At 35.0% G+C, this 22,748-nt stretch overlaps 2 protein-coding genes across 2 annotated transcripts; both read right to left on the reverse strand.

Annotated features, from left to right (window-relative positions):
* Positions 1-1,961: 1,961 nt before the first annotated feature.
* LOC113284196 (probable methyltransferase PMT23) lies at positions 1,962-5,697 on the reverse strand. Its single transcript, XM_026533611.1, has 8 exons — positions 5,218-5,697; positions 4,434-4,583; positions 4,039-4,309; positions 3,770-3,883; positions 3,479-3,650; positions 3,137-3,385; positions 2,550-2,744; positions 1,962-2,417 (listed from the first exon to the last, which is right to left on the reverse strand). The coding sequence occupies exons 1-8, from the start codon at positions 5,626-5,628 to the stop codon at positions 2,216-2,218; spliced, it is 1,764 nt and encodes a 587-aa protein (XP_026389396.1). The 5' UTR covers positions 5,629-5,697; the 3' UTR covers positions 1,962-2,215.
* A 573-nt stretch (positions 5,698-6,270) lies between these two features.
* LOC113284195 (probable methyltransferase PMT23) lies at positions 6,271-9,622 on the reverse strand. The gene is made up of 8 exons (XM_026533610.1): positions 9,073-9,622; positions 8,460-8,609; positions 8,065-8,335; positions 7,822-7,935; positions 7,532-7,703; positions 7,186-7,434; positions 6,755-6,949; positions 6,271-6,624 (listed from the first exon to the last, which is right to left on the reverse strand). Exons 1-8 carry the CDS (start codon positions 9,541-9,543, stop codon positions 6,426-6,428), a joined length of 1,821 nt encoding a protein of 606 aa, XP_026389395.1. The 5' UTR covers positions 9,544-9,622; the 3' UTR covers positions 6,271-6,425.
* Between the last annotated feature and the right edge of the window lie 13,126 nt (positions 9,623-22,748).

Raw genomic sequence — 22,748 nt, forward strand, 5'->3', positions numbered from 1 at the left:
GGTGAAATAGGGCTGCTTTTCATCCTTTCTGTCTCTTCTTGGGGTCTTTCCGATTTATGTATGTATATTTTATGCTGACTGCTGAATCTATACAAAATACAAACGAAAGGAACAACTGCAAATACCAAAAATCTTACATTTGAAATGAAGTTACAGTGATAAGTTGATTGTTTGTTTCTTTTATTTCCTCAAACAAAAAATACACACAAAAAGAGACACAGAGGTTGGGGCCATGGTAGAACTCCTAAAAGAAAGAAAGAAAAAATTTAATTAAAGTCATACACACTTGAGGTTGTTCTACTAACTCTCCTGCAATAGCCCTGACTAGACGTTAGTCTTGTCTTGTCAAAGACTCATAGTGGTTTTAGCGTTACGCATTGTCCTGTCCTCTGCCCTGCACTGATGCACCCCTCCTGTATTGTAAATGCATGACGAATGACAATACAAGATTCAACTACACAAACACACACTATCAGAGAAGAAAGAAAAGAAAAAAACATATATTCATCATCATCAGTTTATTTACTATTCTCATCACTCTTTTCAGCTCAAACAAAAACATAAATCCCAGACTCTCCGACATGCATATACGCAACATGCATGTGGCACCAACCAATATATACAAATCTGGAAAAACATAATTTTTTTCCTCAGCTGCTGGGGAATAGGATGAGACTTATTGTGCGAGTGGTCCTAAACCCTGTTTAGGTCGAGTTTAATTGCAAACCTTTTTAACAGCCATCAACAAACACTTAAACAGTATTATTAAAGAAACGCGCATCAATGTTAATTATATTATTGTACGTGCAAACTTTGCGAACACTAGCAGTAGCTAGTAAATTAATTACATCTGCAGTAACACTAAAAGCAATAAACAAATGGTACGTGTTTGTTTGCCGTTGCGGTCAGTATAAAAATTTAATGGCCTAGAGAGCTGATAAGGACCAGAAGAAGAAGAAGAAAATGAGTGTACTAGTATAGTAAAGACTAGAGGGTGATCAGATTTGGAAAGGGCGGTACGTTTTTCATTTTGACTCACAGTTGGTGTAGTCTCCGACAACTCTATCTTTGTGCCATGGACCTGGTGAACCTTTGCATTGGTGGTGGTGGTCATTTCTGAGGGTGGGGGCCAGTAATGACCATTTGCATCTTATTGATAGATTTCTTCTCTTACAATGACCCCACCACCACTGCACCACCACCACCTTAAGACAACTTAAAATTTTCATCAATCTCTCTCCATGGACTGATAAGTCAATCACATAATAGAGACAGACATGCACTGTGAAATGTAAATGTAAATGTAAAAGCTATCGTCCTCTTACACATCCGATCGTTTTCTTACAAAAGATTTCCCATCTCTGTTTCTCTGCAAGAGAGATTAAATGTGCCCCATGAAACACTATTGCTTATCGACGTACATAAAAGTTTGAATAAGAGTCGTTATTATTATTGTAGTACCGGTTCTACGTGTCTTTTACATTTATATTTTTCCTTTTTTCCATTTACAGGGGGCGAGGTAAAAAACGAGTGTAGGCGTTGGAACATTGGTGTCCAAGTCTCCAGGATGATAAACTAGTTTCAGTCCTTGAAACAAGTCCCACCAATCCTAAAAAAATAGACATGGTACATATTTGGTGTCTACTTTTGCAACCGTGATGGGAGCCGCGTAACTTGTTCGTGTACTGAGGTGGAGCCTGCTATGATGCTAAAGTTAATGCTTAAAATTTGAGGGTCTGAAATTTACAACACCACGTTTGGCGACCAATAATGGCTTATGTTGCGAGATTTTCAACATTTTTGGCGTGATCTTTTCTTGTTTTGCATTTTCTCTCTGGGTGTCATTGCGAAATCTTTCTTCAAGTAATTCAAAGGCCATTAGGGGATGGGAAGAAAAACTTGGCCAATAATGTTCTATGCTGGGTGGTTTGGGGCGAAATAAATTAATGGATTATGGCACATAAGGTAAGAATAGTGGCAGACATGTTCATCAATGAAGGGTGAACCACAATGCCAGGCCCAACCCAAGCCCAAGTCTTGAATGCCATGAATTGAGAATATCGAGAATTCTACTTGTGTGGATGAAGATAATACACAAGGAATTAGGTCTCTCCCCTCTTGTTACAGACATTTGAACCAAACACAAAATCAAGATCAACATTTGTAAAATTGGGAGAGATGGCATCATTTTTTATTCAACTCATTGTTTTACCTTCTACGCGTCGTCATAAGTTGTGGGTCTCCAAGAACCTTTCCTCGCAACAAAGAATTGGTCTTCGTATAATTTGGTTTCCCAGTGTAGAGATCGAAAGATAGGGCCTAGCTTATTAATCATATCTAATGTGTCTTGGACGAGAATTACACCACCTGGTCTCAAAATCCTATCCATCTCTACCGCTACATCCACAATGTCACACCTGGACAATGAGAACAATGAGTTAACTTGTAAATGTAATCATCAAAATTCATGCTACAGAGAATATGTATAGCTTGGGATTCCCCGGAAAGAGAAACGTCCACTGACAAAAACAAGCAAGTTCATGTGTTACCTCTTTGTTAGATTTCCAAATAGGTAACTGGAATGCAGTAGGTCATAAGTGCGAGGATATGTACTTAAGGGCTCACACCAGTCATGATACATTCCAATTAATCCGCGGTCATAAATAGCAGATAAGGTATCTGGTTGTTGGATCGGTATAATGTTCATCACCCACAGAGGTTGATTAATCAATGCTGCAGCAAAACTGATAAACAAAGAAAACAAAGTTGAAGTTGTAAACACTTAGTCAAATAACTCAACAGAAAGAGAAGTGCCACAGTGGAAGAACACATACTTATGTTAGCATCCAGCAATTGATTGCTCCAAGTTAACATGATACTATTTCTAGGATTATCACTTTTTTTTTTTGGTAAACAACGATAATATGGGAAACTAATATTCCTTCACAAATGCGTTGGGTGAACTAAGAAGAAGGCGAATTTGGAAATGCTAAACAAATATAGGATATGGAGGAGATGGCTAGCAAATGTTTAGCTGATTTGTAGATGGCCATATGTATATGTTTCAGACTTTCTGGTGTTTAAATTCCAATATATCAACATAAACCCAAGTTGTAAGATCCCAACAATGCCTTACCCTCCATAACCAGCATTCATATCCATTACGTTCCGAATAGACGACCAGTTGATAGCAAGGCCACCCAAGTATACATCCGACACAAGTGCAGACCAGTGCTTAGTGTCTTCGTAAAATATTTCCTCAGCACTTGGTTCCAGACTAGCAGGTCTACTGCTCAGCCTTTGGGGCCAGGGGGAAGGCCACTTGTACTCCCCAACGGAGTTGACAGCTGGAAGTTGGGGAAGACAACTTTCAAGGGGTGTATACCTGTCTCGGAACAAACAACATAAGTCGTATTATAGGAAATAAGACGAATGAATAGCATGGAAAATAGAAGCCTGTTGACTTAGTAGTAAGTACCAGGAAGGTTTTCGTTTCTCCATTTGATGACACAACGGAGGATCATTCACTTTACGTTTTTCATAGCACACGCTTGAGACAGGTTTTTGGTATATTACAAGTCCAATTCCTGTTGAATCTACTGCTTTTGCAACTGCCTTCCAGCAGATGGATTCGGTCAAAGCTACCATGACTGCAGTGAACATAGAAAGCTGAAGTCAATTCATGAACAGACACATCCTTTGGTGCAGTGGTTCAGCAGCCAAGACATTTTAACCAGATGTAAACGGAAAATGAGTTAAGGAAACAAACCCTTCCAATCATTCCGATCTCTCTCATTGTCACGACGATAAACTGGTGTTGCAGACCATACGAAAACCCCTCCTGGCCTAAGAACCCTGTTAAGCTCCATTAACGGTTTCCCACCTGCATATTTGAGAACAACAAAAGAAATCCACATTAATAAGCTATTAAGCTCCAAGAATCTCCAAGATCGCCTAATATATGAGTTTAGTAGCATTTGAAAAATGAAGCCACACCAACCATGTAAAAATCAGCATGTGTATATAACTGAGACCTACCATCTGCATCCCAATGGACCCTGCATCGTGCACAGTGTACTAAATCGAAAGCATTATCTGGAAAAGTAAGCATTTGTGTCCCAATGACCGACAGAGTAGCTGGAATTCCTCGCTCAAGCGCAAATTGTATTTGAGCCTCATGTTCATCCTTTGGGGCAAATGACATAGTAATAACATTTTTGTCCAGCAAGTATCCACCAAAGCTAGCAACACCACACCCAACGTCTAGAATAACTCTTGTATGCCTGCCCCATTTGATGGCTTTATAACTCTATCACAACAAAAATGAAACAGCCGAAGATATAAAATACCTTGTCGCATGATTTACATTAGTAAACTATAAGGAGCATATTAAGTTAACATTTCATGATATAGTAACAGAAGATCAAAAATACCTTCTCTATGAAGTTAATATAGTTCATGACTCCTTCTTTAAACTGTGTGCCACCTCCTGGGAACACAAGATAATCACCGGATTTCCGCACCCAATTCTGATCCTTTTTGTATTCCACAAGTTTTGGATGAGGCACATTATCATACCAAATCTACATAACCAAAAGAAAACACATTTCCCATTCAGTATTTCACAAGCAAAATCACCTATTGCACTTACTCTACAAGTAAATATACACCACCTGGCTGTTGCCTAGCTAATCAAACATTTGCCCACACAGAACATGGCAAAATGAACAAACTTATGCACAACAAAATCATAATACATTCTCACGGACTCACCAATCTATTTCAGCTAATTCAATCAATTTAAGCAAGTTTTTATCCGAAAAACCGATAATTCATTCTAAGCAATCTATTCTCAGCTAATTTAATTGATCAATGTAAGCTAGATTCGTTCAGAAACATGGATAATTCATTCTAAACAATCTATTCAGCCAATTCAAATGATCAATTTAAGCTAGTTTTCCTCCGAAACACGGATAAATGATTCTAAGCAATCTCTTCACAGCTAATTCAAGTGATCAATTTAAGTTACTTTTCGTCCAACACACAGCTAATTGGTTCCAAACAATCTATTTCCAGCTAATCTGCATACACAATTTAAGCTCGTTTCCATCGAAAACATGGATAATCAATCTACTAGCACCATTTGAAGAAAAATGTACTAATACTAGAAATGACAGACAGACTCTTACCGAAAATAAGATAGCAATGAAGTCTCACCATGTCCCTACTCTTCGGCCAAGAAAGTGACGTCTTATAACCTTTCGGAATCGGAATCAAACATCTGGAATTAGGTTTGGGACAATGCCTCTCTCTATGTTCCAAATGTCTTCTTGATTTCAATCCTTTAATCGCCTTCATGTTATCTAAACATGGTATATAATCTGTCGCCGCACTTCCATTACACAATCTCCAATCAATTTCATCTGCAGAAGCTTCGTCTTTAACATCATCAGATGATCCTGCCGCCGAAGTAGAAGAGATCTCAGGATCGGTGATTTTAGGGATATAAGAAACGAAACTACGAGTATTTGAAATTACAAGAACTGAGAAACAGATGAGTAAGAATATTGATGTGTATATGAATGGGTATTTTCTTTCTCTGAAAATACTCCCTATTGAATTCGCCATTAGAGAGAGCCAGAGAGGAAGATAAAACTTGATCTTCCTCTATTGAAAAATAATTTGATAATTCGTGGGATATTAATATTAATTTGTTCATTATAATATAATAAAATTCACTTTACTGATCTCCAGAAAAGATTAAAAATATACTGCTCGGTTCCAATTTACCAATTTACTTGATGTTTTATTAGACGAGGTTTTAAGAATTTTTTCTAAATTCTCATTGATTTGTCCTTGCTCTGAAATCAGAGCATACCATTAATTCTCATTTGAATTAGTAGATAAATGATTATTCCAAGAATTTGGATGGAATATTTTGTTTACCCAGATAAATTATAATGGGATTCGTAATTTACATTAAATTTAAAAACTAAAAATTAGGTGTTTTAAAATTTTAGGAATCTATTAATATGGGTAGATTTGGAAAAATTTGATTCTCTCTGTTGTTTCTTAATTTGCGTGAAAAACTCTATAACGTCAACTAAATCGGAACGGAGGGAGTAATATACAAAAAAATACAGTATTTTAGTGGCAGCCAGGGGCACCTGCTTTTATGTTCCCCCAGTACTAAAATGTAGAACCGTAAAAATGTACAGGCATTTGAACTAAGCACAAATGCCCCAGTACCACTGAGGCACTGATCAAAAATGTAGAACCATAAAACTATCTGAATATTGAGAATTATCTGTCTCTCTTGTTACAGGCATTTGAACTAAGCACAAAATCAAGTTCAGCAATTACACAACACGAGAGAGATAACAGTATAACACCTTTGTTTATTCAACTCACTGTTGTTGATCCTTCTATGTGGCGAATGTTGTTGGTCTCCATGAACCTTTCTTTGCAACAAGGAATTGATCTTCGTACAGTTTAGTCTTCCAGTGTAGAGATCGAAAGATAGGGGATAGCTTATTTATCATTTCTAATGAGTCTTGGATGAGAACTAACCCGCCTGGTCTCAAAATCCTATCCATCTCTACTGTAACATCCAGAATGTCACACCTGAACAATAAGAACTATGAGTTAACTTGTAAATATAATCAACAAAATTCATACTGCACAGCATATTTAAGTTGGGAGTCCCAAGAAAGAGAAAAGTTCACTGACGAAAACAAGAAAGTGTGCATGTTACCTCTGTGTAAGATTTCCAAATAGGTAACTGGAATGCAGTAGGTCATATGTCCGTGGATATGTACTCAAGGGCTCACACCAGTCATGATACATTCCAATTAACCCACGGTCATAAATAGCAGATAAAGTATCTGGTTGTTGGATTGGCACAATGTTCATCACCCACAGAGGCTGCTTAATCAACGCTGCAGCAAATCTGATAAACAAAGAAAATGAAGTTCAAGTAAACAGAGTTAAGCTTATACAAGAAAGGAGAAAGAGATGCGCCAGAACATATGGAGATGTTGAGCTTATATAGAACTTCAAGGGAATTGTTGTAAAAATTTAAGCTGGTTTATTTGTGGTCGAGTCCCATTTGATTCAAATTTCTGATATTCACATTCCAGTAAAATAAACATCAGCCAGCATAATCAGTTTCTGAAAGTGCCTTACCCTCCATAACCAGCATTCATATCCATTACATTCCGGATAGACGACCAGTTGATTGCAAGGCCACCCATGTACACATCAGACACAAGTGCAGACCAGTGTTTGCTGTCCTCATAAAATATTTCCTCAGCACTTGATTCCAGACTAGCAGGTCTACTGCTAAGCCTTTGGGGCCAGGAGGTAGGCCATTTGTAGTCTCCACCCGAGTTAACAACTGGGAGTTGGGGGAGACAACCTCTTAGGGGTGTATACCTGTGTCAGAAACAAAACAGCACGAGTCATATTACACGAAATAAGTCAATTGAATAGCATAACAGATATATGCCTGTTTCAACTTAGTAATAAGTACCAGGAAGGTTTTTGTTTCTCCATTGGATGACACAATGGAGGATCATTCACTTTACGTTCTTCATAGCACACATTAGAGACAGGCTTTTGATAAATTACAAGCCCAATTCCTGTTGCATCTACTGTCTTCGCTACTACCTTCCAGCAAATGGATTCTGTCAAAGCTACCATGGCTGCAGTGAACATAAAAAGATGAAGTCAATTCATGAACTGCCACATCCTAGGTACATGGTTGGGCAGTCAAGATTCTCTAACTAGATGTGGGTGGGAAAATGGGTTAAGCAAACAAACCCTTCCAGACATTCCTATCTCTCTCATTATCATCACGATAAACTGGTGTTGCAGACCATACGAAAACCCCTCCTGGCCTTAGAACCCTATTAAGCTCCATTAACGGTTTCCCACCTGCACATAAAAAGAATTCCACACAAATAAGCTCCAGGAATCTTGAGGATCGACTTGCATATGAGTTTGCAGCATTTGAGAAATGAAACTCAACCATGTAAAAAAACATGTTATATAACTGAGACCTACCATCTGCATCCCAATGCACCCTGCATCGTGCACAGTGGATCAAATCAAAAGAATTATCTGAAAAAGTAAGCATTTGTGTCCCAATGACTGACAGAGTAGCTGGAATTCCTCGCTCAAGTGCAAATTGTATTTGAGCCTCATGTTCATCCTTTGGGGCAAATGACATAGTAATAACATTTTTGTCCAGCAAATATCCACCAAAGCTAGCAACACCACAACCAGCATCGAGAATAACCCTTGTATGTGTTCCCCACTTAATGGCTGGGTAAGTCTACAACAACACAAAAGACCATATCATTCCATACTGATGGAAAAACGACCCATACTTGGCACATGACTCACATTACTAAAATGTAAGGAGCATATTAATTTGATATAAGATAGAATTAAAATACCTTCTCTATGAACAAAATGTAGTTCATGACCCCATCTTTAAACTGAGTACCACCTCCAGGGAACACAAGATAATCACCAGATTTCCTCACCCAATTCTGATCCTTCTTATATTCCACAAGTTTAGGATGTGGCACATTATCATACCAAATCTGCATTATATCAAGAAACACACTTCCCATTCAGTATTTCACTAGTGCAAACACCAATTACGCTTATTCCACACACGCCATTTTACTTGCCCCTAACTAATCAAACGTTTGCCGACACAGAACATAGCAAATTGAACAGGCTTATGCAACCCAAATCACAATCCATTCTAAACAATCTAGTGTCGGTTGTTTCAAATGATCAATTTAAGCTAGTTTTCATCATTCCCAGGTAATTTTCATTCACAATTTAAGCTAGTTTTCCTCGAAATCAAGGATAATTCATTCTAAGCAACCTATTTCCAGCTAATTTTCATTCACAATTTAAGCTCGTTTTTCCTAAAACATGAATATTTCATTCTACTAGCAACATTTGAAGATAAGTAATTTTCATTCACAATTTAATACTCAAAATGACAGACAGACTCTTACCGAAAATAAGATAAGTGAGGCAATGAAGTCTCACCATGTCCCTACTCTTCGGCCAAGGAAGTGTCATCTTATACCCTTTCGGAATCGGAATCAAACATCTGGGATTAGGTTTAGGACAATGCCTCTCTCTATGTTCCATATGTCTTCTTGATTTCAATCCTTTAATTGCTTTCATATTATCTAAACACGGTATATAATCTGTTGCCACACTTCCTTTACACAATCTCCAATCAATCTCAGCAGAATCACCTTTCTCTTCATCATCATCAGCAGCATCAGATGATGATGATGATCCTTCCGAAGAAACAACTTCATCTTCACTTTTGATTGAAGGGATTATTGATTGAGTAGTGGTAGATTGAAGATCGGTGATTTTAGGTACATAAGGAATGGAATTACGAGTATTTGAAATGAGAAGAATTGTGAAACAGAGTAGTAAGATGAATGAAGCGAATAAGAATGGGTATTTTTTCTCTTTGAAAATAGTTTCCATTGAATTCGCCATTAGAGAGCCAGAGATGAAGCTCTCTGAAAGAGATTTTTTTTATTTTTTAAGTATGGAGATGAGGGCATGGGCACATACATACACGTAGGTCAATGATTAGTCGGTAGGCGAAATAATGTGATTTAATTCTTGGGATATTAAATTAGTACTACTTAATTAACTTTGATTTTGGTGGCAGTGGCACCTGCTTTTATGTCCTCCCCCCATATAGTGGTTGATACTTGATATTCTAGTCGAAAGGTTACTTACCAACAACCACAAGTACTTAGCTAGCCAAGCTGGTTGCCGGAGGCTTCAAGGCATATGCTCAACTAACGAAAAAATAGTTTTTTAGTTATAAAAATCATTGTGAAATATATTTTCCGATTTGTTGCTTCTTGTATGGACAGAAAATCACATCGCTACGTGTAAGCATCGCCAAGCGTAACAAAGATTGACCAAATATGGAAGTTCATATGGTGTATACATGCTGACCGCTTTCATGATACCATCATAAATCACATTTTAAATGTGGAAATTTCCGAGGAACCCATATTTGATTCCTCTCTCTTCTAGAAATCAAATATGACTTGGCCAAATCAAATATGAGTTCCTTAGAAATTTCCACCATAAGACTTATTCTTAAGATAGTATGTATTTGTAGCCCAAAATACAAGATGGACAACAAAGATTATTAGTTTCAGATTAAATTTAGGTTTACATATTTAAAGTGAGACTAAATTAAGCTTTAAAAATTACGATTTATTAAAGAATTATTATTAAGAAAATTAATAGTGCAACTAATTTCACTTGTAACCGGTCAACTAAGTAGTCACGACCGTTTTGTGTGGGTGACAGTTTCTCGGAGAAACTTTCTCCTTTTATTATCAGACTTAAGGTTAGTTAATTGATTCGTTCTTTTTTTATTTTCTTCTGCATTTTTTTCCATCTTCCGTGGTAAATCGTTCGGGTACGGAAAGGAGTTTTCTCCCTCTCAAAGCCCATTCTCATTATCATATCTCTGATACGATTGTGCGACTCGCACCGATAAGCTCTTTGTACTGGGAAGAAAGGAATCAGTAATAGCAGCTATCGAAGATGGTGCCTTTGGATGATTAGTGTATCAGGACAAACTATAGTTGTGATTACGGATGGTGAAGAAAGGGTGGAAATAAAATGGTGGAAGCATTTATGAGCGGGGGATTTTGAAAGCCTCAGCTACGGTTAGGTACCAAATATTCAGGTGGAAAGTCTTGGTTAATTAAAATTGGTGCTAGGGTTGTTACTATAGATCTGTATATAATGAATCCGAGCAATTTTGTAATTATCATTTGAGTTTTTAATCTTGCAGCATTTGTATCGCTAATTCCAACTTCGTTGTTTTGTTTACTGTGTATGAATTTGGTGATAGTATAATTTTGGTATATGCCTGTTTTTAATTAGGCTAATGATGATCTCAATGTTGTTTTTCCTATTAAAAAAAAAGATGATTACATTATTGTGCACGAAATTGCAAACTAAAACTCTTGTGTTTTGTGATTTTTTATCAGATTATTTAATTGTGATTTTTCACCCATTTATTCATGGAATTTTCACAAATTTCAACATGGCACTATTATAGGTGAAAAATTGGAATTTTTGTCAAAAAAACTAGTCGTTACACCAATTGCACCTGTGAAAATTAGAATTTCCCGAACTTCGGCATGGTGATAATTGCAAATTTTCCCCAAAACGATGTGAAAATTCGTTGTTTCACCAAACCTGTGAAAATTAGAATTTTCGGAACTTGTGCATGGTGGTAATTCAGTTTTCTGGCCTGAACTTCCCATGGTGATAATTGCATTTTTTTTTTCCTTTTATGTCGGCTAGAAGGAATTTCAAATTTGAGGTTTTCTCAGTGAGAGAGACTAACCAACCGACTTGATAAGCAACGAGATAAAAATGGATAAAAATTAGTTAATTTAGGGAACGAGATAAAAATGGATAAAGATTAGTTAATTTAGGGTATTATAGAGAGATAAAAACGGATAATCCGGATAAAAAGGAATTAATTTAGGAATTTGTTTTAGGAAAGGAAAAGAATTACTGTAGAGAGTATTTTAATTAAGGGATTAAAATTAATCACCATTATTAACGTGTTTTCTTTTATTTTTTCAATAAAATTAATTAGGTTAAAAGGTCATTATAGTAAAACTAGATGTTGTAAAACTAATTTTGGGTTTCTAATATAGGGTATCTTAATGGTGGGCTCCTAGTATAAAAAGTTTCCAAATTGGGCTAGCCATATATTCCCCCATTCTAAATACATTACACTCGACGAACGAATTGTACAGATTGATGCCAATAGCCGGGAACAACAACATTACATGCTTGAATAACTTTAATATTTCGTTATGCATGTATACATACAAATTTTTTATTATGCATGTTATAATGTTAATAAAAGTACCATAAATACCTAGTAAAATATTTTGTTATTGTCATAACAAATGTCGTTATTGTCTTATGCCTAAGTTTTCACTCATCCCACATTTTTTTATTTGTTATGTTATTTCATTACTAGTTAGCGTAGTTTCGTTGTTTCATGTCCTTTGAAGTAGCAAAGAGAAAGCTTGGTCGATATACACGAGGGAAAAGAAGAAGACACAGAAGATGTCCAATATATTCAATTGAGGTCGGTTGTATTACTGCGTAAATGACTCGTCCATTGATCATCAACTGAAATTAAAAAAAAAAAGGAGAAAAAAAAATTGGTCCTACTCTCAAAAATAAATATTCCCTAAATTTCCAAGTCTCGCAAAATATCACTTCTTGAGGAGAGATTTCTACTATGCCTATTTTCATAAAAAAGTCTCTCCAAATCTCAAAAAATTAAAAATCATAATTGTTCTTCGAATAACTGGGGTATTAGAGTGACTCTTACAAAATCCTAATCCAATAACATGGAGTTTCATAGAATCTAAATGACTTGATAAAAGTCTCTAACCAATAACAATAAACATTAGAAGACTCTCCAAAATTCTCTATGGACAAACAGTAGATTTGGAAACTCTCTTGTAATTCATTTGAAATCTCAATTGACTACCTCGATGTAAATATGAATCAAATACTCACGTTATCTCGTGTGTAATTTCCGTGTTCAATCAAACTTAGAACTACCAGAAAATAGTTGGGTCGTCAATATACAAGCCCACAATAGGTTAAAATAATTTCATGTTGTTCCGAGCACAAGCTGACGATCTTTAAAACCAGGCCTGCAATCAAGGTCTTGATTGAAAACATTATGATGCATGTTGCTGAGACTATGCAACTCAATTTGGAGGTGTAACTATGAATCTCCCCACCTCCCACTCTTTTTTTTTTCCTGAATATTTTGAATTTCATTCGTTATTTGTGTTCGATTTTTTTTTTTTGTATTCGAATTTTGTTGATAATGTTGTTGGAATTATATTAGTTGCATAAATTATGTTAGAATTACTAAATTTAGAATTATTACATGCATATACAATGCTAGGGTTGGACTGATGTGTTTATTGGTTGGCCTTTTCGTGGATGTGGATGCGGATGCGGATGCGGATGCTCGCTCTTTTGTTCCATGTCTATATTATGAGGAAATGCGAAATGTATGATTTTTTATACAAGTCCGAAAATATTTAAAAAAAAGAAAAGCAAAGCTATTTACAGATCAATGTGCACCTCAAAATGTGCCTTATTCAGCTGAATCAAGAAATCGTCCTTCCAACGTAACTCTCCATTGCACTTTGTCGAAGCGCACAACCTCTCTTTATCTTGTGTAACACAACAATTTATGTTAATAAACTTTCAGGAAAGTGAACCTAAATACAAATGCACAACTCTCCTCCAAATAAGACAAGCTTCACGCGAAATTGGCATGCGAGTTCTCGGCACATTCCTTGTCGACTTGACCAAGAACCGACCTTTTTTATTTGGAGCCTAAATTATAATACAGTAAAACTCCATTAATTAATACCTGACAATTTGATAAACTCTTTTAAATAACATTTTTAACTGGTCCCTAGTCGGGGACAACGTGCCAAATGAATAATCCGCTAAAATTATAAGATAATACATTTTATTACCTATACATACCTCATATGAGATATTAATTAATAGCTCATTTACTTATATATATACTCAATACATTAATGATCCATGAAGACTTTTTGAAAAATGATTCAGTTGTCTTTTGTTTTTTGTTAAAATCAATCACATTGAATTTCTTCTCTAATTTTTCTTATCATTGTAAGAATTTCTGATATTGTTTTCTCATAGCTCAGCAAGAAATTATTCAATTAGGTATTGCATTTATTTAAGAAACATTTCCTTATATGATGATAAATAAAAATTTATTTAGAAAATATCGTGTTTATCGAAATATAAAAATATGATTTGATATTGATATTGTGTTTATATAGAAAATATAAATATGATTTGATATTGTGTTTATAAAATATGATTTGATATTGATATTATGTTTATATAAAAAAGTTAAACATATGATTTACATAAGAAATAATTATTTGAAAGTGAAATTATCTATAAGTTAATAAGGTATTAATATATAAATTAATAATTATTAATTTATCGGTTAATTAATATTTCGCTTAATTAATAAATTTTGATGTTCCTAACAACATTAACTTATAGAGTTTCTACTGTATCTTGCTGACAGTGGCACCTGTTTTTATGCCCCCCTCCCCCCCATACAGTGGTTGATATTTTTAATCGGAAAGTCACTTACCACCTACCACAAGTAGTTAAATAGCCTAGTTGGTTGCGGAAGCTCCAAGGCATATATGCCCAACTTTACAGGTTTGAGTTTCCTAGTAATTAGAGATTCCAGATATTTCGAAGCAGAAGTAGTGCTTTCTGACGAAAAGATAGTTTTTCTGTTTATAAAAATCGTTCTAAAACAAACCCATCAATTCAAATTTCAAAAATGTTGATTCAAAACTATATTTTCAGAGAATGGAAAAGCAAATAATAAAGAAGTATTTTCAAAATTTTTGATGTTGCTAGCTATTCGTATAGCTGCACTTGTTATCTATTAGAGATCCAGAAATATAATTGGATCCTCCACTGTGAACTGAAAGAGATTTTTTTCTTTTTTTGTTAAGTATTGAGATGAGGGCATATATACACGTAGATCAATAATTAGTCGGTACACGAATTTAATTCTTGGGATATTAAATTATAATTAACTTTGATTTTGGTGGCAGTGGCACCTGCTTTTATGTCCGTCGCCATACAGTGGTTGATATTTTAATCGAAAGGTTACATACCAACCACCACAACTAGTTAAATAACCAAGTTGGTTGCCGGAAGCTTCAAGGCATATGCTCAACTAACGAAAAGATAGTTAAATTATTTTGAAATATATTTTCCAGTTTGTTGCTTCTTTTGTGGACAAAAAATCACATCGCTACGTGTAAGCATGGCCAAGAAAAAATTTTGACCAAATATGGAAGTCCATGTGGTATATACATGCTAACCACCTTCATGATACCATTATAAATACTATTCTAATACATCACACTCGACCAAGGAATTATATAGATTGATGCCAATAGCCGGGAACAACAACATTACATGCCCGAATAACTTGAATATTTTGTGTTTCATCCCAACAATGATGGTGGTGGCAATTGAATCCCCACATTGTTGTCTTCTAGTCAATTATCATTTGTTTTCTTTAGTTTTCCATAAAGAGAGTTTGTCGAGTAGAAAAAATTAAAAAAAGACTTTGCAAGCGGTTTACATTTTGAGCTCGTGAGTATAAAAATTTCAAGTTTACACTTATTATACCCACAATGCAGTGATATTGCATATTGTAGTTTATTTGTAGTCCTTTACCTTTAGGGTTTTATATCATGTTTTTGTTTGAGAGAAGTTACATGGGGTTAGTCAAATGACATTGTCGTAGACTTTTATAGATTTTTATTTGAGTGACTCCCGTAGACTCTCTGAAAATCTAGAGATTTCTAGTGATTCTCAGAGAGTATTCTAGAGAGCTTATATGACTTGTAGGGATAAAAAACAAAATTTGTAAAGAGTCTCTATGATTTTATAGAGACAAAAAATGAACATAATATCTAACTAAAAATTTAAAACATTTATCGATTCTTTATTATGCATGTTATAATGTTAATAAAAGTACCATAAATACCAAGTAAAATATTTTGTTGTTGTCATTATAAATGTCATTATTGTCTTATGCCTAAGTTTTCAGTCATCCCACATTTTTTTTAATTGTTATGTTATTTCATTATTGGTTAGTGTATTTTTGTTGTTTCATATGTCCTTTGAAGTAACAAAGAGAAAGCTCGGTCGATATACACGAGGGAAAAGAAGAAGACATAGGAGATGTCCAATATATTCAATTGAGGTCAGCTGTATTACTGCGCAAATGGCTCGTCCATTGGTAGGGTTGGACCGATGTGTTTATTACTAAATACAAATTCACAACTCTCCTCCAAATAGGACAAGCTTCAAGCGAAATTGGCATGCGAGTTCTCAGCACATTCCTTGCCGACTTGACCAAGAACAGATCTTTTTTATTTGGATCCCAAATTATAATGTATCTTGTTGACCACTAAGTTGTGGCATCAATGTTCATACCAGCAGTTTCTTTCATGTGCACACGAACAACGTCAGGAAAAGTCCAATTACCCATTAACTATAAAATGTGACACCGACACCAAAGAAGTATACCCATTCCTATGCTTCATAAATTCTCCCTTAATTCCACTGTCTCATGGGGTGATGAGTTGGCATTGATTTTTGAACTTGAGTTCTCAGTTGTATGGTGTACTAGTAGCACAAATTTAACTGGGACACTAAACAAATTCATCGATTCAAATTTCAAAATTGTTGATATCTTTATCTCTTTCTTTTTTTTTGAAAGTAGGAAATATATATTTCGGAAGCAGTTAATTTACAGATTCGGTCTCATTTGGAATTTATTGAGGTTGAACAGTCTGTACGATAACTGAATCTATATGATTAAGGTTCACTGAAAAGGATACAAAGTTTGCATTAGAGTTACATATATCATAAGTTTTAACAGTGTCAAAAGATATTGAAGGAATTAAAAAAAATAAAATAAAAAAAAAACTATTGCAAGAATTAAAAACAGGGGTGTATATTGAAACCAAGAAATATTGTTAACTTTTTTTCTTCCTTTCTTTGCTAGGAGATCGCTACTTTATGCCCTTTTCTGTCTTCGAAATGGAAACCCCAAAAGATACTAATTGTTTTGTCATCTTCTAAACTTCTTCTAAAATTTCTACACATTGTCTCCTTCAATGACTAGATGTTGCAAATTATGTGTGATGTCTCATTCTGGTGTCTGTAGCATAGTTAAAACTTCTGCTTCTTTAGTTGATGATATTCTGCAACTTCCTATTCCTTCTCCTTTGAAGGTACCTGTCCAATTGTGCATGATGAAACCAAAACCAGCATCAGACTTAGTAGAAATCCATGAAGTATCACAGTTTATTTTATATGTATTAATATTTGGAAATTTCCAACAATCTTGAGATTGTAATTTGTTCCTTCTTTATTGTGACACTATTTTTAGTTTCCCTGAATGGAAATAATCATAATGTCTGGATATATCTAAAGATAATTTTTCTTGGATCCTGTTTACATTTTCAAAGATTCTAAGACAAGGTTCTTTCCAAATAAACCAGCACTTAGTAGCAACAAGTTCTATTGATATAAAAGAGTTCAAATCACCTTCCCTCCATGCATTATAAATATCTAAGAAAGAGATATTATCATAATTTGAGTTAGAGAATACTCCCTATACAGGCATAGGAAATAAGTTCCAATATGTTCTTGCATATACGCATTCAAAGAATAAGTGATAGGTGGATTTCATAGCCTGCTGATAAAACACACATTTTGTTTCTACTTCTATTACTGATCTCATCTTCTGTCTTATTGGTAATGTATATATATTGTAGACATTTCCAGATAAATAATTTTTTATCTGATAACTATCCATACTCCATAAGCCTTTCCAAAATCTTTTTGTTTTAGTAGAAACTAAGCTAGATTACTTTTGAAGTTTACCATTTAGAGATTTTACGGAGAATTCTCCATTTCTAGTTAAGGTCCATCTTAGTTGTGTTTTTTAAGATTTTCATCTTCCGTTAAGTACAATCTAATGCTCAAAATTTCTTTCACCAATGAATTTTCAAAAACATAATTTAACAAGTTTATGTTGCACTTTTTAGTATCAGTGTCAATTAACTCTGACGCAAGTGTTATGTCTGAGTTTCTTCTAAGAACAGATTGTGCTAGAATATCTCCCCTGTTTGGTGGCTATCTATCCTCCCAAATGTTTATGGAAGAACCATCACCAATTTCCCAAATATCGTATTTCTTAATGTGCTCAATTCCTTGCACGATACATTTCCATACCCGAAAAACTTTTTATTTCTTCTTCAAAACGTAAAGCTCCTATAGTTTATAAGTATTTACCTTTTAATATTTGTGCCCAAAGGTCATCAGGATGACTAACTAACCTCCATGTTATTCTGTTAGTCATAGCTTGGTTAAGATAAACCCTAAACCCCCGCCGCACCCCCACCCCCTATTTCCACTGGTCTACATAGTAAATCAAAAGACTTTATGTAAATTCCTTTAGAGTTAGTGTATTTTCCCCACCAAAAGTCTCTTTGAATATCAGTAATTCTCTTTGTAATTGTTTTTGGTAAAAAGAAAAAACATCTCATACTAAATATAGGCATGCTAGATAAAACATATTTGTTCAAAACAATTTTACTTAGTTAGGATGGTATCTTTCCCAACCAGCTTTTTATCCTCTTTCCATTTTCCCAATGATATTATCAAAAGCCTTGAGGATGAATGTCTTTTATGTTGATTTTTTTTATGTACATTAGTGTAGAGATTATCCTTGATGTTTATTGTGCACCCTCTTACTGAAAAAATCCTGATTTTGAGACGTTAATTACTTGCCCTGAAGATTAACTAAACATATTGATAACATCTAGAAGTTTTTTACAGCTCCCTAAATCTGCTTTAGTGAAGAAAAGTAGATCATATGCGAAAAATAAGTGAGAAATTGAAGTTGATTTTGGTGTCAGTTTATTTCCCTGAACGTTTTTTGTTGTTTCTAGATGGCATAGCAGACGAGAGAAAACTTCCATGCATAAAAAGGGGACAAAGGATCTTGTTGTTTAATCCCCCTTGAAGGTTTGAATTCTTTACAAGGGTTACCATTGAGTTAAACAACAGTGGAAGAAGAGGAGATGCATTGACAAATTAGCTCACTCCATGCCTATGAGAATCCAAAACCTTTTAAAGTTTGAATCAAAAATTTCCAATTTACCTTGTCAAAAGCTTTCGACATGTTGATTTTGAGTAATATTTCCAGTTTTCTTTTTACTTTTCTTCATTGAGTGCACGACTTCATGAACAATAATGATGTTGTTTGAAATTTTCCTTGAAGAGAGAAATGTTGAATGTAATGGTGATGTTATTTTTTTCTAAGTTTTTTTAAACCTATTAGTTATTAGTTAGATATTACTTTATAACGTGTATTACACAAACCAATTGGTCTATTATCAGCTGGGAATTTTGGATTCTTAGTTTTAGGAATAAGGAATAAGAAAGTTTTATTTAGATCACCATGAAGTTGTTTTTCTTTAAGAAATCTTGTGTTACTGCAACCATTTGTGGTCCTACAATCTCCCAGTTATGCTTAAAGAAGCCAATTGGAAATCTATCCGTATCCGAAGCTTTATTAGGTTTAACTTTTTTTACCGAATCCCAAATCTCTTCTAGATAAGGGATTTCAGTTAAAGCATTATTATCTTCCATAGAAATGCATGGTTGAATATGAGTAAAGATCTCCTTCTCGATATTCGACATTGAATCCGAAAACAGATCCGAGAAATAAGAGGTCAAAACCTCCTCTATTTCATTTCTAGTTGAAACTACCTTGTTATTTTTATCCTGGATTTTATGTGATTTTTTTTCCTTCTTTTGAGAGTGGTCAATGAAAAAAAATTGTTTCGCCCAAAGCAATTGTGTTGTTTCTTGATTGTTGTTTTGTAATTTTCTTCCTGAGAGTCATACAGAACATCTAGTTCTGATAGATTTTTGCTTATTAAGTTTGTGCTTATGGCTCCTGTCGGTTTTGGCTGATAAGTTATCAATGATTTTTATTAGAGTTCTAATCTTTTTGGTAGGTTTTTCCAAATACATTTTTCTTCCATGTACTCAGATCTTCACCTAAAACAGAGATATTTTCTAAATGATCTAAAACAGGCATTGATATGTTTATTTTCCAAGATTGCTTGATAACCTCAATGCAAGAAGGTTCTTCGAGCCGAGCATCATGAAAATTGAAAGTAGGAGTTAAATGAAAATGCAGAGAACTTAAAGTTAGGCAAATAAGCCCATGATCTGAGCCTATTGCCAGTAGATTTTCAAGGGATGCTTCATTGATTTCCAAATTCCATTCAACATTTGCTAAATCTCTGTCAAGCCTTTGTTTGATATTAGCATTCCCTTCTCTTTTATTGCTCCACATGAAAATGCTCCCTTTAAAACCTAGATCTTCTAAACCAATTCTTTGAATTAAATTCGTCGTATTGCAAGGGAGACCACCTTTTTTCTTCTCACTATTGAAAATAATGTTTAAATCTACTATTACAAGCCAAGGCATTGAGTTCAAATTTATTCTTTGTGCAATATTCTCTAAGTATCCCATTAATTCTTATTTATGTTCATTTTTAGGTGAGCCATAAAAACAAGTTAGTATTGAGTGAAAATTGTTTTTAACAATGATATCAATCATGTTAAGGTTCCATTGAACCACTTCAAAGTGAAACCCCTCCACCCAAGTAATTGATATCCCCCGAGCTATTCCACCTGGGTCTAGAATGTGGGTGTTAGGAAAATAATCAAGAATGTTTCTCATTAATCCCATTTGGGACTTAGTTTCAGATAGAAACAAAACATCTGGTTTTTCAACATTTAGTAAGGTGTTTAGATGTTGTTGAGTTTTTTTTCTGGCCACACCCTTATATCTTCCATGCCAGAAACTGGTACAGGGAGGAGTTCCTATCTGAGGAGTAGAAGAAGTAACTAATAACCATTAGCTCTCCCATTTCCAATTCAATCCTAAGAAAATCAATTGTAACAATTTGTTAATCTTTGTGGTCTAACGTACGTGAGTTTAATACAAACGGAAAAACTCTCATTTGCATGAGCACGATTCTTTCTTGTTTATGTAGTATGGAACTATAAGTGAATAAAAATTTGTATATCTGATCTTGGTTCGTCCGAATCAGAGGAAGTGAAATGAAGAATTCTCGTCCACATTTTGGAACGTGAACGCTTAAGTTTCTCTACTTGGAAAGTGGCGATGAAAACCAACAATTCACTTCCACCCAAGCTACGGTGAAATATGATATTTCCTTTCGACTCAAGTGATGGTGAAATTCAACGTCCATTGTTTTCCTTTAGTTTTGATTGATCAGTCTTACTAATTTTGCACTTAGTTTAAATGTTAAAGTTTTTCCATTTGCAACTCTCACTAGCAAAGAATAAACTCATCTTATTCCCTGAAGCAAATTGCATTTCCTAGACTTACCTGCTTAGAAGCGAAATGGTTATCAGGCGTGTGTACATCATCTTGAAATATCGTAGATTGGTTGCCATGAAAAGAATTATTAACAGCTGGTGACTAAACCATATGTTTTGATCCTTGGTTGCCTCTTGCCTTGTTTAACTCATCATCAAAATCATGAGACATTCCTTGGTTGTGAATCTGATTAAATGCACCTCTTGTGTTAGCAACAGGAACACCATGTAACGACTGATCGAACTGCTGTTGAACTAGTGCCGAGGAACAAGCACCTTCCCTTGATCATGTGAAAACACAGGTCCATTGGCAGATCCATGCATAGAAGATCCATCATGCTGCGACTATTTGGAACTTTTGGTTCACCTCCTATGTGTTCATTCGGCCAAAAATAGTTGGATCCATCGTGAACGGGCATTCCATTGATAACAGATGTAACTGCTCAGCTAACTGTCTCGCCAAGGCGGGTGGAATATTCATCGGATTTTGCTGTTGTAGTAGCTGAATTTGACGCTGTCTCTGGAGCTTCTGTAATAAGAATTTGTTGCCACACCAGCATGTCATTAAGCCCGCATGCTGCCATGACCAGGTTGTGGCTTCCCACCATGGAAATTTCTAGAAGCTTCAGTAGCTTCCAGCCTTCCTGAGTCTCGGTTCATGACAGACCTGTGCGCAGTGGCATTTCCTTGTTGTGGTTCAAGAGAAGAGCTTCCAGAGATTTGGAATTCACGTTCATTATTTTGAACATGAATGGTTCATTTCTCGTTTACTGGTACGAACGAACCAAGGTTTTACAAGTGTTTTTCTTTTCTCCATTTACATAAGAACAAATTTAAATTGAAAAAGAGTGGATGATGACTTAATCACTTGGATACCTAGAATTTTTCTCGTTTCCAATGAACCCTTCTGGTATATCTGAAAACACATATTCACAAAATGTTTCATATGATTTTTTAGCCTTGGCAAATCGTTCCCAACCTTCTTAGTCTCTGGACAGATATTCGCCCATCATTATAGTCGTGCATTTTCGGAAGATATAAAGATATTTGAGTGATGAAGTATTCGAAATCTTTGTGGTTTTACATTAGACGGGTCATAAAAATGGGAAGAAGTACAGGAGGAAGATTAGTATTTTGGGGATTTTGTGTGAGGGTAGTTCTGTCTGACTCGCATGAAAGTATTGAACTGAGTTTTCCACTCCCTTGATCCAAAACCTCCCTCCGTATAACAAAAGTGAAAAGAAGCGGAAACAGCATAAGAAGCCTAAAGTTCCAGACTCTAGTGAAACCTCAGCTGAAGGAGGATACCACCAATTTGGATAAACCGATTTCAAATTACTAGGCTAAACAAAACATAGAAGCAATTATAGTTTTTATTTTTACCGGATCTAAAACTTCCAATAAGTTGGATCTAAGAGTCAATAATACTAAATTATAGGGAGGATCAGTAAGCATGTAATAATTTGAAAATATTGCTCTTAGAGATCAAGATTAGAAATTTAAAGAAATAAGGGATCAAATCACAATATTCTCTACTTCAGTTGGAGCAGCAGAGATAACAAATCGATCAGTCGAGGGCTAGAGGA

The sequence above is a fragment of the Papaver somniferum genome, chromosome 5 (genome assembly GCF_003573695.1).
Source record: "Papaver somniferum cultivar HN1 chromosome 5, ASM357369v1, whole genome shotgun sequence".
NCBI classification, from domain to species: Eukaryota; Viridiplantae; Streptophyta; class Magnoliopsida; order Ranunculales; family Papaveraceae; genus Papaver; species Papaver somniferum.

Coding starts and splice junctions, on each gene's coding strand:
- LOC113284195 (XM_026533610.1), bottom strand. CDS start 9,543: ATGGCGAATTCAATGGAAACTATTTTCAAAGAGAAAAAATACCCATTC. Junction 8,610..9,072: donor GGCCGAAGAGTAGGGACATG/GTGAGACTTCAT, acceptor GATATAATGCAG/ATTTGGTATGATAATGTGCC. Junction 7,435..7,531: donor GAGAAACAAAAACCTTCCTG/GTACTTATTACT, acceptor TTTCTGACACAG/GTATACACCCCTAAGAGGTT.
- LOC113284196 (XM_026533611.1), bottom strand. CDS start 5,628: ATGGCGAATTCAATAGGGAGTATTTTCAGAGAAAGAAAATACCCATTC. Junction 4,584..5,217: donor GGCCGAAGAGTAGGGACATG/GTGAGACTTCAT, acceptor TTGGTTATGTAG/ATTTGGTATGATAATGTGCC. Junction 2,745..3,136: donor ATGAATGCTGGTTATGGAGG/GTAAGGCATTGT, acceptor TTTGTTTATCAG/TTTTGCTGCAGCATTGATTA.